This window comes from Asterias amurensis, chromosome 22 (assembly GCF_032118995.1).
Source record: "Asterias amurensis chromosome 22, ASM3211899v1".
Lineage (NCBI taxonomy): Eukaryota > Metazoa > Echinodermata > Asteroidea > Forcipulatida > Asteriidae > Asterias > Asterias amurensis.
This window is the reverse complement of record NC_092669.1, coordinates 9,627,975-9,641,262: the sequence shown is the minus strand read 5'-3', so window position 1 is coordinate 9,641,262 and position 13,288 is coordinate 9,627,975. Positions and strand designations below refer to the sequence as shown.

The 13,288-nt window shown below is 38.9% G+C and overlaps 2 protein-coding genes across 14 annotated transcripts in view; one reads left to right on the top strand and one right to left on the bottom strand.

The window, feature by feature from the left end:
- The window catches only part of LOC139954037 (myotubularin-related protein 13-like), a 106,734-nt gene extending 102,499 nt beyond the window's left edge, over positions 1-4,235 (bottom strand). For all 13 annotated transcript variants that reach the window (XM_071953683.1, XM_071953689.1, XM_071953693.1 and 10 more), the window contains exon 1: positions 4,101-4,235. In XM_071953683.1, the coding sequence (XP_071809784.1) occupies positions 4,101-4,155 (55 nt within the window). In that variant the 5' untranslated portion in view covers positions 4,156-4,235. The remainder of the gene's footprint in view (positions 1-4,100) is intronic.
- A 2,399-nt stretch (positions 4,236-6,634) lies between these two features.
- LOC139953674 (doublecortin domain-containing protein 1-like) overlaps positions 6,635-13,288 on the top strand; it is a 45,199-nt gene continuing 38,545 nt past the window's right edge. The window contains exons 1-4 of the mRNA XM_071953179.1: positions 6,635-6,746; positions 9,383-9,590; positions 10,144-10,425; positions 11,992-12,154. Of these exons, the coding sequence (XP_071809280.1) occupies positions 9,406-9,590; positions 10,144-10,425; positions 11,992-12,154 (630 nt within the window). The 5' untranslated portion in view covers positions 6,635-6,746; positions 9,383-9,405. The remainder of the gene's footprint in view (positions 6,747-9,382; positions 9,591-10,143; positions 10,426-11,991; positions 12,155-13,288) is intronic.

Here is a 13,288-nt window from a genome sequence, read left to right as displayed (position 1 = left end):
GCAAACTGTTCAAGGAACATGTTCCGGTAGTATGTAGAACATACTGTACATCGCTATACACCTTACATTTGTGACTGCCAGGAATTAATGAAATTGCAGGGCCAGACAGAAGCACAGTGTTGTACCATCAGGCAATGTACACGACCGGTAAACTGATGTACCGGTAAACTGATGTACAGTATGGAAGTTTAATTTGCATAATGTTAATCTTATTTCCACATGATGTACAGGTATTACTTGTATTGTAGTCACACATGTAGCAAGCAAATGTAATCGATCACACTATAGTTGCATTCACTAAACACAGAGGCCTACAATGTATTTTTGTTCATAAATTGTGTAGTATCCAGGCTGTATTAAATTTAACTATCACTCAGCATGATGCAATGTACGTAGGTTTGTGTGTGCATAATGAAGCATATTTTATGCATCCGATGTTGTGCGTGCAAGATCAGCATGTATGCTTGGCATCCTCCTCCTACAGTCTGATGAGATTGGTTCTGCGTCGGTTGACACACCGTCTAGTGAACCTGGATGCTGGACCCTAGTATGAAGGAGCTTTGGGTGCATTCAGTTTAATTCTTGAATAAAGCACAACCAAGCTAGCAAGGCAATCAATGCAATGATGCAACTTGTACACGTTCATGACACTGACAAAAATGATACAACCAGTATTGTACATGAACTACTACATGTACACAATGTACAGTATGTACACAATGTAAATTGTAGCTTTAAAGCCATTGGACACTTTCGGTAAACAGTATTTTCCAAAGGCCCACACTTCGTGTATCACAACTTAAAGATAAAATAACAAACCTGTGAAAATTTAGGCTCAATCGGTCATCGGAGTCGGGGAAAATAACAGGAAAACCCACCTTTGTTTCCGCACGTTTCATGACATGTGTTTACTATAATCCGTAATTATCGATGTCGAGAATTGATAATTGTTTTAATGTTTTCTCAAAAAGTAAAGCATTTCATGGACTAATTTTTCAATAGAAGTCTTTTAACATTACCTTCTGTAAACCCTGTAAGTTATTTGTAAATCTGTGAACTTTTTTTTTTTTTTCCTGTTCCGAGAGTGTATAATGGCTTTAAAGGATTTGGGTACTTTTTCAAAATGTCCATAGATTTACATTAAACTTACACGGTTTGAAGATAATGATAGTGGAAAGCTTCTCTTCAAATATTACTAACTGAGGTGCTGTAGTTTTTGAGAAGTGAGTAAAACAATGTAATGAAAATACGTTTGTAACTGCTTAAAATAATTTTGGTCTCATGAGACCAAAATTTAGAGACCAAAATTATTTTCATGACATTGTTTTACTCATTACCCAAAAAATACAGCACCTCAGCACGTAATATTTTCAGGAAAGCTTTCTACTATCATTATCTTCATTATCTTCAAACTGGACATTGTGTTTTTTGTCCAACAAAAAGTACATACACCCTTTAAACAGGGTAAATTGCAGCTACGGACCTCTAGAAATGCCATCCAACTTTTCAAGATCGGTAGTACACCTAATAACACAAGTCCGCAAGGATTTGGAGTACTATTGAGGATTGAGGCACATTTGAGTATTAACCATTGGATGATGATAGAGTGACTGAGGGCAAATGCACATGCCTAATACTTTGATAATGAAAAAGACAGTGCTCTACAAAAAACACAGCGCCTCACAATCAATCAGAATTAAATTTAAAGAAATGAAGAATAGATCATTAGAAGCTGGGAAATAAATGTTGGTGAGTTTTGTACAATGTAAGTAGTGGGTGCTTGAAGGTTGCGTCGCAGTAAATGTAGATGCGACTTCCCTGATTTATACATAAATAGAACACAGCAGGGGCCAATTTCATAGAGCTGCTTAAGCAAAAAATTTGCACGAAAATAGCTTGCTTATTTTACACATGTTACTGGCAAAAATGTCATGCCATATACATTGCTTGTGACTGGTATTTAGCTGTTGTTTACTTAGCATAACAATTAAGTAGAGTCTTGGCCGGTAATCTGATTTTACTAAGCAAGGATTTTTTTGCTTTTAAAAGCAAAATTTTGTGCTTAAGCAGCTCTATGAAATTGGGCCCTGCTTGGGGCAACAAACAACAAATGAACTGTCCCAAGCCATTCATTGCCTCATGTCATTGCCTTGATGCTCATTGAAATGTTCCAATGCAAATGTACTACATGTTTTTCCTCATACATAATTAGATGCCCTTCATCAAAGAGAAATTACCATGGTGCCCTTGCCCAACATCAGGCCAGATGCTTTGGGGCTTGTTTTAGGGGGGGGGGGGGGGAGGGGGGTTGTAATTGTAGAGCTGCCTAATCACATGTCATTGCTAACCAACAAGAGTGTTTTTACAATAGTTTAAATGAATTGTGCCTATTTATTCAAATAATGTTGTCTTGCAATCCCAAATGTTACTTTATGCTTAGGGGCTTCATGGAGAGAAACTAGGGCATTAATAATAATATTAATATTAATTTGGGGGGCTAATCGTCCTTGTAACTCGCAGCTAAGAGCTGAATTGTGAAGGACACGGCTCCAACGTGTTCGATAGCAGGCATGCAAGGGCGCATTCAGCCGCCAGCCACATCAACCCATTATGACCACGGAGTGCAGCCAAGATCAAAAGTGTTTGATTTTTTCCTGAGGGAGGAAAACCGGATAGTCTGGAAAACCCTCGTGGCACAGCAGAGAACCAACACACATCTCAACTCACATATGGCCCCGACCGGGAATCGAACCCGGGTCACCTTGGTGAGAGGCGAGCACTATACGCACAAGCCAACCGTGCCGCCACGAAATTGGTGTAACCATGGTTGCACTCAATGATTTCATACAGGAAAAGCCTAAGTGGAGTGCTTTTTCTACAGCTATCTCAAAGCATTGACTATTTTTCAAGTCTCATGTACGTTTATTCATGTACCATGCAGTTTAAGTTTATTAACAAAGGCCTCCATGCCCCCGGTTCTTAGTCAATGCCCTAATGCCCTTCAAACGCCCCAGTAGAAATATCCTCATAGGGTGCTGCACTGCTCTTTACTAAGAAGAAAAATGCCTTAGTGCCCTTGCCAAACGAAGCTACAGGCCTTCTATAACAATGTATTGTACAGCATCAGAAAATTGGTAAACACGTTATTTTAGATAAACCACACACTACAAAAATGCATATTTTATAATGTTCTTTTATGGTGTCCTTTTTAGTTGATTTGTTGGGCATGCATCCCGCGTGTGACATGTGTCATATTATGTTTTTGCCGTGACTGTTGCCACTGAAGTTTTGCACCAGTTTTTTGCTAAACAAGCAATGCAAGTTAAAATTTCAGACACTTTTCTATCATGTCAAAATCAAATGTAAATTTATGTTATAAAAAATTATCACTATTGACTGTTAAAACTTAAAAAAAAGAAGTTTTATAGTCTGTATTTTACGCTTCGTTTGCAGTGTAGCCCAACACTTGTTCAACATGTTATTACAAGCTTCCGATATTGCAAGATAGATTGGTTGATTTTTTATTTTTTCGATCATTTCTGCTGTGAAGGACTGTTGTATTTGTAGGGCAAACCAATAGTTTGTTGGCAACCAACCAATTGGAAGGGGTGTGGCTCTGTGCATATATAGGCTAAATCAATATCTTTGCTTGCAAGACAAGAAATGTTTTTAAAAAATTACAAATAAACTGTGATTGTGAAAAAAAGAAAGTATGTCTCTTCAAAAAAAAAGAATTACATTTTATTTTTTATTTTAAAATAATTTTGTTTTATTTTATTTTTAAATTTAAATTTGTGCAGAATACATCTTTTTGCCTCGATCTCGAATCTTAATTCATCACAAACATGACAAATAATAACATACATGTTTACTCATCCTTGTTTATCTCGACAAATATCTCAATTCGCCATAAACGTTACAGGAATAGAAGGTTTGACGAATGTTTTAAGTGTCCGGAAATTGGGCGTGTGCAATTTCCACTGACCTGTCACCTGAAAAAAAAATATACAGGAAGACAATTTTTACCCCCTCCCTATCTTCAACACTCGTGTGTTTCGCAGCGGTTTTACAAACAAACAAGACAATATATCTGTACTCACGTTCTTTTTCATGGTCGTAACCAACTACGACAAAATAATCAGCAAGACGAGACATCTCTGGATCCTTTACAAATCCACTTTAAAGACTTTTAAATGTCCTACTCCGTCCGCTGTCATTTTCCTACATAACCAGCCGCCATATTGGATTCCGAAGATAGCTCATGTACGCATGTTTTCTGCACATCCTTTTACGCTACGGTAGTGTGTGCATGCTGTGTGTTTGTAGGCGCGTGGAGTTAGAGGGCGCGGCCACTGTATTTAGCACAGCATGCATTGGTCCAACATTATTAATCAATTAATTTGTATAATAGACAATTTTATTGTATTTTTATTGTTTCTTTTTCGTAATATTTGCAAAAATGAGTTTCGGTTTTTTTCTTTTCCAAATAAACATTACCATTTAGTTTCAGGGACTTTCAGTGGGTAAGGCAATACCTACTGCTAAACCAAAAACGATTTGTATTCCTAATAATAATTATTTTTATTATGTTAATGTTTGTTTTATAATCATAGTTTTCGGGTTTCGGGTTTCCCGGATTCGAAACACTGCAGATTCCAGATTCTATAAACTTAATTATTTTTTTCGGGATCAACTATTAATGACATTTTTATTTTCCATTGGGTTGGTAGGCCTATATGGCTTGATTGACCAAAATAATCTGTAAAAGTCACATGTTATTATTGTAGTGTTTCCCAAATCAAAAAATAATAGTGTGTAGTAAGCTTATCGCAACTACAAGTAAGCTTACATGATATACACTACATGTTAAACAAAAAAAATAAGGAATATAAAAGTTATCATACTTTGATCATCATGAAATGGTTCGGGCGCCTCCTGCATTCAAATTCGGGACGTAAACCAGCTCAGAGACAGTGCTTCAAGACACTGGACACTGGTTATTGTCAAATACCAGTCTTCTCACTTGGTGTATCTCAACATTTTATGCATAATTAAAAGTAAACAAAACTGTGAAAATTAATGGGCTCGATTGGTCGTCGGACTTGCGAGATGAAAGAAAAATACCCTTGTCAGATGATTGAACGTCAAATTATAAATCTTCGGGTCTCGAAATCAAATTCGTGGAAAATTACTTCTTTCTCGAAAACTATGTCACTTCAGAGGGAGCCGTTTCTCACAATGTTTTATTCTATCAACCTCTCCCCATTACTCGTTACCAAGTAGGTTTTATGCTAATAATTATGTTGAGGTGTCCACTACTAAGCCCACAATGTCAGTGATGAGCTGGTTTGATTGGTGGGCCAAACAAAGAGAACCCCCACCTTTACCCAAAATTTAGATTTTACCATTTACAATGTTCTGCATATTAAATAATGTGTCTATTCTTTTTATCTTTTACTGTTCTTTGAAAAATAAAAAATCACCTTTTGATTTTCATTCACTGTGGAAAGATGTACAAACGTTGCCAGACAAGCGGTTTTTTCCCCCCAAGTGTCAAGCGTAACGCAGGAAGCCCGCAGGCAGGACCAGCGCCAGCAAGGGAGCGATCCACACTGAGCTAGAAAAACTAGGGAGCAAGTCTCTGACGAGATGAAAATTTTTCATGAGGAAGGGGAAGGAACCGTGACGGACAGACTCAGGCGGTATGGCGCACTAGCGGGTTGGTGCCGGGGGAAAAAATCCCTTTCACCACAATAATATCTTCGTTTGATTCGGAACATTTTGAATAAATTAATGCTTCATTGCCAACAAAACAGTTAAGACTTTATATAGACGGGATCGGGTGGGTGTTTTGTGGCTGCAAAAGCTTACAGATTGTAAACTATTTAGGGTCACTTTTACTCATAGTGCTATAGCTCTATGCTTTTACTGGATCGGGACTTGAACTTCCCAACGACTTAGGATCAGCGCCCTACGCGCCATACCTATTCCAGGCCTTAGTTGGCAGTTTTCTTTCAGTGTTCTGGGAAGTCCCGCTTCTCTGTCCATTGAATGAAACCCCAAACTATTCACTCCCTTTATAATTACTGTGGTCTATACTCAAGACTATAAACTAATCCACGCGTACTTCTTGACTCCTCCTTGCTCTGTTTGCTCTATGTTTGCACAAATCTGAGGCTATACCGATGGCTTAATAAGTACAGAATATTTAAAAGATGTTAAGTACAGAGGAATCACGCAACATTCCCTGATAATGCAGTGACTTCCAATAGCATAATAATTTAGAGGCGCATCGGGGGGGGGGGGGGCAGTGGAGGAGCTCTGTGCTTTTTGCGTTTTGTTGATGAGGGGTGAGAAATCAATACTCTGTGTGTGCCTAAAACAGAGAAATAGGCATATATACTTTTCAGATCCATATTAATCTTCTAAATCAACTGGACCGCACCTGGATCACCCATTACTTTGTCATTTTCAGGACCGTAAACAGTACAGGGGCACGGCACGGGCATTCAAGATGAGCGCCCTCTTCTGACAGTAAATAATTTATTCGAACTACACGTCAATAATTCTATGCGTGAGTTTAGTATTCCAGCAAGTAGTTCATGATTACATGACGTCATCTCCTAGGCGACATTCCGTAAATATGGCGGTGAGCTCGACAGTGAAAAATCAATCACAAACTTCATAGTGAACTTCAGCTTTCTTTGTATCATGAATATTTGACGATAAATAAACTCAAGGTTAAGGTAAGAAGACATTGTTTGATTCAGGATCTTTAATAGTACGTTTGTTGCAAATAGTGGACCAAAATACAGGTTTTTAATTTGTTTTATTATTTCATTTTTTCAATCCATCAATTCAATCAATCAATCATAATCATATCATGATTCATGTACAATCTTTCTTACTTCTCGCAGTTCACTTGTCAAATTTGTCTACGTAATTTCCACCTGGTTTTCTTTGGTAATTGGAGATTGGTGTATTGCCGTGTATTCCATTTTTTCCCGATTAGTATTTTTTTCTTCTTGAGGGTATTTTTGAATTTGTTTTTAAAATTGTCTTCACTCTTCAGATTTTTCTTCTTTTTCTTTCTTGTGTTGTACTTGTAGGCCTTATGTAAATAAAGAAGTCAGTGCAGCCTTCAAATGATTGAAGATTTATCTTTCTTTCTTGTTTTTGTTGTTGTAATTTATTTATTGTTGTAAACTATTATCTCAACTGGAAAAAAAGTAACGGCCACGATCGGTCTTGTGCGCCTTTTCACGCTGAACACAATGAGGCTTTTCACACTGCGCGAAACTGGATCACTTTTGCTGAAGAGCTTGCCAAATAATTGTTTTCACAGCATTGTCGGATTTTACCACCATGACCACTACAAATTAGACTAGAGCTAGACTCCCTAGAGGACAATAACTTCCGATCATAGTAAGAAATCCGACTTTCGAAATGAAAGCCTGAACTCAGTCTTCTGTATAATAAGTCTTAATCATCATACGACATGATGATCATGTGGTCAGTAGGAAAGACGGTACTGTCACCATGTCAGACAACTTGATATGTGATCAACTCAACATTTTAATCAGCTATGCTTTGCTTTCAAAGGGTACTGGTCAACTCGGTCCCAAGCAAGCCAACTCTGTCCCAGTCAACTCGGTCCCAAGTCAACTCGGTCCCAAGTCAATCATATTAATTAACATTAATTTCATTTCGAACATTAATTTCCTTAATAGTTTTAGTTTTTTAATTAGTAGATTTTGGATACTATTTTAACAAATGGGTCGCTATTGAAGACATCGAATAATATACCCTGAAAAGTTTCCGTATGGCGCCACCACTTTTTCATTCGATATGAAATAATATAGTACCTAATTTACCTCAATGAGATATCCCTTTTTGTAAAAAAGAGTGAAAAAGTGGTGGCGCCATGCGGAACGTTATCCTTATACCCGAACATCAGTGCACACTTATCCCGTTTCATGTACAAAGTGAAAGGACATTGTTATTTTTTTCCAATTCAAAGAAAACATTCAATTACTTCCCGTCAACCATATGAACCGAGTTGACTTGGGACTGAGTTGACTTGGGACCAAGTTGACTTTGGACTGAGTTGACTTGGGACCGAGTTGACTTGGGACCGAGTTGACTTTGGACCGAGTTGACTTTGGACCGAGTTGACTTTGGACCGAGTTGACTTGGGACCAAGTTGACTTGGGACCGAGTTGACTTGGGACCGAGTTGACTCATAAGCCTTTCAAACATTCCAGTTTCCAGTGGTTAGTGCGTTTAGCTGTGAGTGAGTAGTAACATGGACATTTTGGGTGGAGGTTGAAGGAGTTTTTAAGTTGCATTTAATGCAACTTGAATTCTATTAGTATTTCCATCAAAAGGGAACCGGAGCGGTCGGTACAGTGTTTGCAGCCACAGTGGGCAGTGCTGGGGGCTCCAGGACTCACACTTTGCAAATTACATTGTGCGCCCTGCACAGATTTCAACTAGAATAAATCAATATATTGTCCACTGTGGCTGTGCGTAGAGAGACACAGCTAATGATAAGGAGTATCAAATGTCACAGAGAAAGAACATGGTCAAAAGGCCATTCAACTTATTGCATGGCCCCATTAAAGACAGTGGACACTATTGGTAATTGTCAAAGACCAGTCTTCTCACTTGGTGTATCTCAACATGCATAAAATAAAAAACCTGCGTAAATTTGAGCTCAATCGGTCGTCGAAGTTGCGAGACATTAATGAAAGAAAAAAAACCTTGTCACATGAAGCTGTGTGCGTTTAGATGCTTGATTTCGAGACCTCAAACTCTAAACTTGAGGTCTCGAAAACAAATTCGTGGAAAATTACTCCTTTCTCGAAAACTATGCCACTTCAGAGGGAGCCATTTCCCACAATGTTTTATACCATCAACCTCTCCCTATTACTCGTCACCAAGAAAGGTTTTATGCTAATAATTATTTTGAGAAATTACCAATAGTGTCCACTGCCTTTAACAGGAACAGTTTGGCTTTGGAAACCTTGAACATGCTTACAGCTTATTCCAGCAGTAATGGCCCCCATAATTAAACATTGAATGATTTTGTTGATTCACTCATCCTTGGTGGTCTTCAATTTTTTAAAATTTATTGCCCACCACCAAAATTGGTCTAGATACAGATCGGTATCTCTGAAATTTTTCCCTAACCACTGAATTGCTCTGTCAGAACCGTTAAGTTTCTGAAACGTAAATTTGTTAAAAGTTGTCTCAACCTTTTGTAGTTTGAGTTGTCTTGTGTTGATTTCATCTTTTGAAATTTTCCTGTCAGTTTCCCTTATTGTTTATTACTTGACTTTATAACAATTTCATTAGTTTCTTTGTTGTTTTTTGTTCACAGTTGGTGTTGACAAGAAGATAAAGATGGCACCTACAGGCGCTCATGGTGACCCCAGGCTATCAGAATCCTTCTCAGCCCCTCACCCACACCATCCAGAACGCATGAAATATAACCGTTCCTCCAGCGACGCAATCAGCTATGAGGACTTACTGGTCGCACAATACCTTGAAGGACTCAAAAAGGCTGAGACGACAGGCTCACGGAAAAGGTAAAGTGGGAATAGTTAAACAGGGCTCGCAAGCCGATTGCAGGGATTTTAAAATAATACCATAACCAGAAACCAACAGTTTGGTTGTTAAGATTTTTGTGTAAGACACTGGACACTATTGGTAATTATCAAAGACTAGCCTTCACAGTTGGTGTATGTCAACATATGCACAAAATAACAAACCTGTGAATATTTGAGCTCAATCGGTAGTCGAAGTTGCAAGATATTAATGAAAGAAAAAAACACCCTTGTCACACGAAGTTGTGTGCTTTCAGGTGCTTGATTTCGAGACCTCAAATTTTTAATCTGAGGTCTCCAAATCAAATTCGTGTAAAGTTACTTCTTACATTACTTCAGAGGGATCTGTTTCTCACAATGCTTTATACCATCAACAGCTCTCTATTGCTCGTTACCAAGTAAGGTTTTATGCTAATAAGTATTTTGAGTAATTACCAATAGTGTCTACTCCCTTTAAGGAAGTTTATCACAGAAAATTCCCTCTTAATTTTTTGTCCCTGTTTTAACGTTGAAAAATCTTTGTTTGATTATGCAGACTTAACAGGCCCACTAAGCATGCCTCCCCATACATGCAGAGGCTTGCTCAAAGTGACCACATGGTCACCAGTGCGACTCAATCCCTCCCTAAGACACGACGACCCATCTCGGCGGTCCCGGCAGGCCGTAGCTCAGCACGGGAACGCAAGAGGATTGATGTAAAGTTCATGGTGGATGGAGGTACAGCTCCAGGGAACGAGCAGGAGGCGGGAGAAGAAGAGAAGAGTCAAAGGAAGGCCAAGTTACGACCAATGAGCGCTCCTGTGTACAAGACCAAACGGTAGGTTCAGTGACAAAAAATTAAATATTAATAATGGTAATTGTGAAAGACCAGAATTCTCACTTAATGTATCCGAACATGCACAAAATAACAAATCTGTGAAAATTTTAGCTCATTTGGTCATCAAAGTTGCAAGAAAATTAACAAAGAAAAAACACCCCTGTTGCACAAATTTGGGTGCTTTCAGATGCCTAATAAAAGGCTTCAGGCCTTAAGTCTTTTACTATTTGAATGAGAAATTACCCCTTTCTCTAAAACTATGTAACTTAGGGAGCCGTTTCTCACAATGTTTTTTATACTATCAACAGCTCTCCATTGCTCATTACCAAGTAAGTTTTTATGCTAATATAAACTGCGCCAATAAAGTATCTAAACACTTGCACATTGTCAGATATATCGGAACCTGAAATAGTATGCCAAAAAATAATTATTCATTTCAAGTCACCGTTAATTTCTGCACATTTTGACACATCTTGTGTTGCGCTACGATGTTGTTTAGTGGATTTATGGACACTTGAGTGGCTTAAGGTCGAATTTCAAAAGTTGTAAAAGCCCCTATTCAAGCTAAATCGTTGTATTGTGACGAGTAAGATCAGCGTTTCTTTTGCCCACCTTTTATAAACGATTTTTTTGGTCGCTTGTTTGATAAATCGGTTGTGATGAACATCACCAATAATTGTCAGTAACCAAGCAAAGGGGTCAAAGATGGGAGGCTTACAACAATATGGGTTAAGAGCCAGAATCCCTGATTATGATGAGATAGGGAAAGGTGGTTCAAGATAACAGGAAAGATGGCTCAAATGACCAAACAGGAAAGAGGACGGATCGTTGGTTTGATAGAAGCCGGTACGTCGATGCGAGCTGCAGCTCATGGTTACAACGTCACCAGCGACGGTCAGTTAATGATGAAATGGCTACAGTGTACCAAGCTCAGGGAAATGGGGACGACCTGTCAAGGAGTGGCCGTCCGAGGGTGACTTCTGCAGCAGAAGAAAGTGAACAAGTCCATAAAGCCTGACACCACTCTCGAGGGATTGCGACGCATCCTGATCAGGAAATGGCAGGGGATTGACCAGGTACAGATCAGAGGTCTCATTGGGAGTATGAGAAGACGACTCCTTGGCGTTCAGGACAGTGATGGAGGACACACTAAGAACTGGGGACAGGATATCAGCAGTTTTAAAGTTAAAGATACGGCAATAAATTTCATGGTCAAGTAAACGAAACGAGTTTGTGTCTTTTGATTTTGTCTGTGTGTGGTGCTTGTGCGAGTTCCCTTCTGGAATTGGGGTGAATAGGGGCTTTTGCAACTTTTGAAATTCGACCTTAAGTCACTCAAGTGCCCATAAATCCACCCAACAACATCGTAGCGCAACACAATATGTGTCAAAATGTGCAGAAGTTAACGTTGAATAGAAATGAATAATTATTTTTTTGTATACTATTTCAGGTTCCGATAAATCTGACCATTTGTAAGTGTTTAGATACTTTATTGGCGCAGTTTATATTTAAAGTAATTACCAATAGTGTCCAGTGTCTTTAATAATTTGTTTGATTGTTCAACAGGCCTTGGAGTGCCAAGTCCATTACTTCTACCACCACCTCTATTAGATCCAGACGAGGAGCCAAAGCACTGTATAAAGTCCAACCACAGGTCATTAGGGCCACTGTCTACAAGAATGGAGGACAGAGCGATGCTACAAGAGTCACAGCTCACTCAATGAAAACAGTAAGTTCTTGTATTCATACTGAACTACTAGTCATAGAAGTACTGTTTGAAGCTTTGCATGGTGTGGAGAAATAAGAAGAAACTATAAGTAAATAGTAAACTTGCGGGTACAACCATGTGTAAATCTCTTATGAGTGACTGTTGGCTCTGAGAAGAGCCTGTTTGGTCTTGCCGTTTCGAACGTATACTCTGCTCGTTTCTCCTGAAGACGAGCAGAGTATACTGTTCGAAACGTCAAGACCAAACCGGCTCTTTTCAGAGCCAACGCTTACTCAAAAGAGATTTACACATGGTTGTACCCGCAAGTTTACTATTTATTTATAGTTTCTTCTTACTTTCATAGACTGGTCCCCTGTCCTTATCTGCAAGGATATCTGCATATGTTTTCCAGATGTACGTCAGATTTAACTGCGAATCTTATGAAGGCCATGTAAAATGATGCAAGGTTACAGGTGATTGTGTGTGTAGGATCAACAGCAAATCTCTGGCGTAATTCACCAGCCTTGAAGTGTGACGTCAGATGTTCAGGCTAAACTAGTCAGGGTCCAGTTTCATTGCTCTGCTGACCGCCGAATTCTGCGATTTCGGTGACCATTCTTTGCTTACTGTGCAAGCGCCGATTTTCTGCGGTAGCTGTGTAAGCGAAGAATGCCTAGTTATGTAGACTATGTGCAAACGCAGAAGCAGAACTCCCTGCTAACCTGTGAAATACGCTTGACGTAAACGCAGAATTCTCCACTTCCGTAAGCGCCAATTCTTTGCTATACGGTAAGCAGAGCCTTGAAAGTTGGCCCAGGTCTGTTGTGTATTTTCGTTCCAAATTTCTTTTGGATTTGTTAATGTGACACAGAGAGTTCTTTATCAAGTCTGGAAACAACATTGTGATGAAGATAATGTGTTTTTATTCCATTTTCCCAACAGTGGAAACCGCGCGCAGCCAGCTCTGTACAAAACTTATATCTTTAAAAACAACTCCTTACAAAAAGGTGTCTTGTGAACAACTACTCAAGATTATGAAGGCAGACCCACAGTAACCAGTGAACTGCACCTGGGCTATGACTACGCTAATGAATAAACATGAAACAACAAACAATACAAAGGAATATGTAAATGAGACTAGTGCTACTTGTGGTT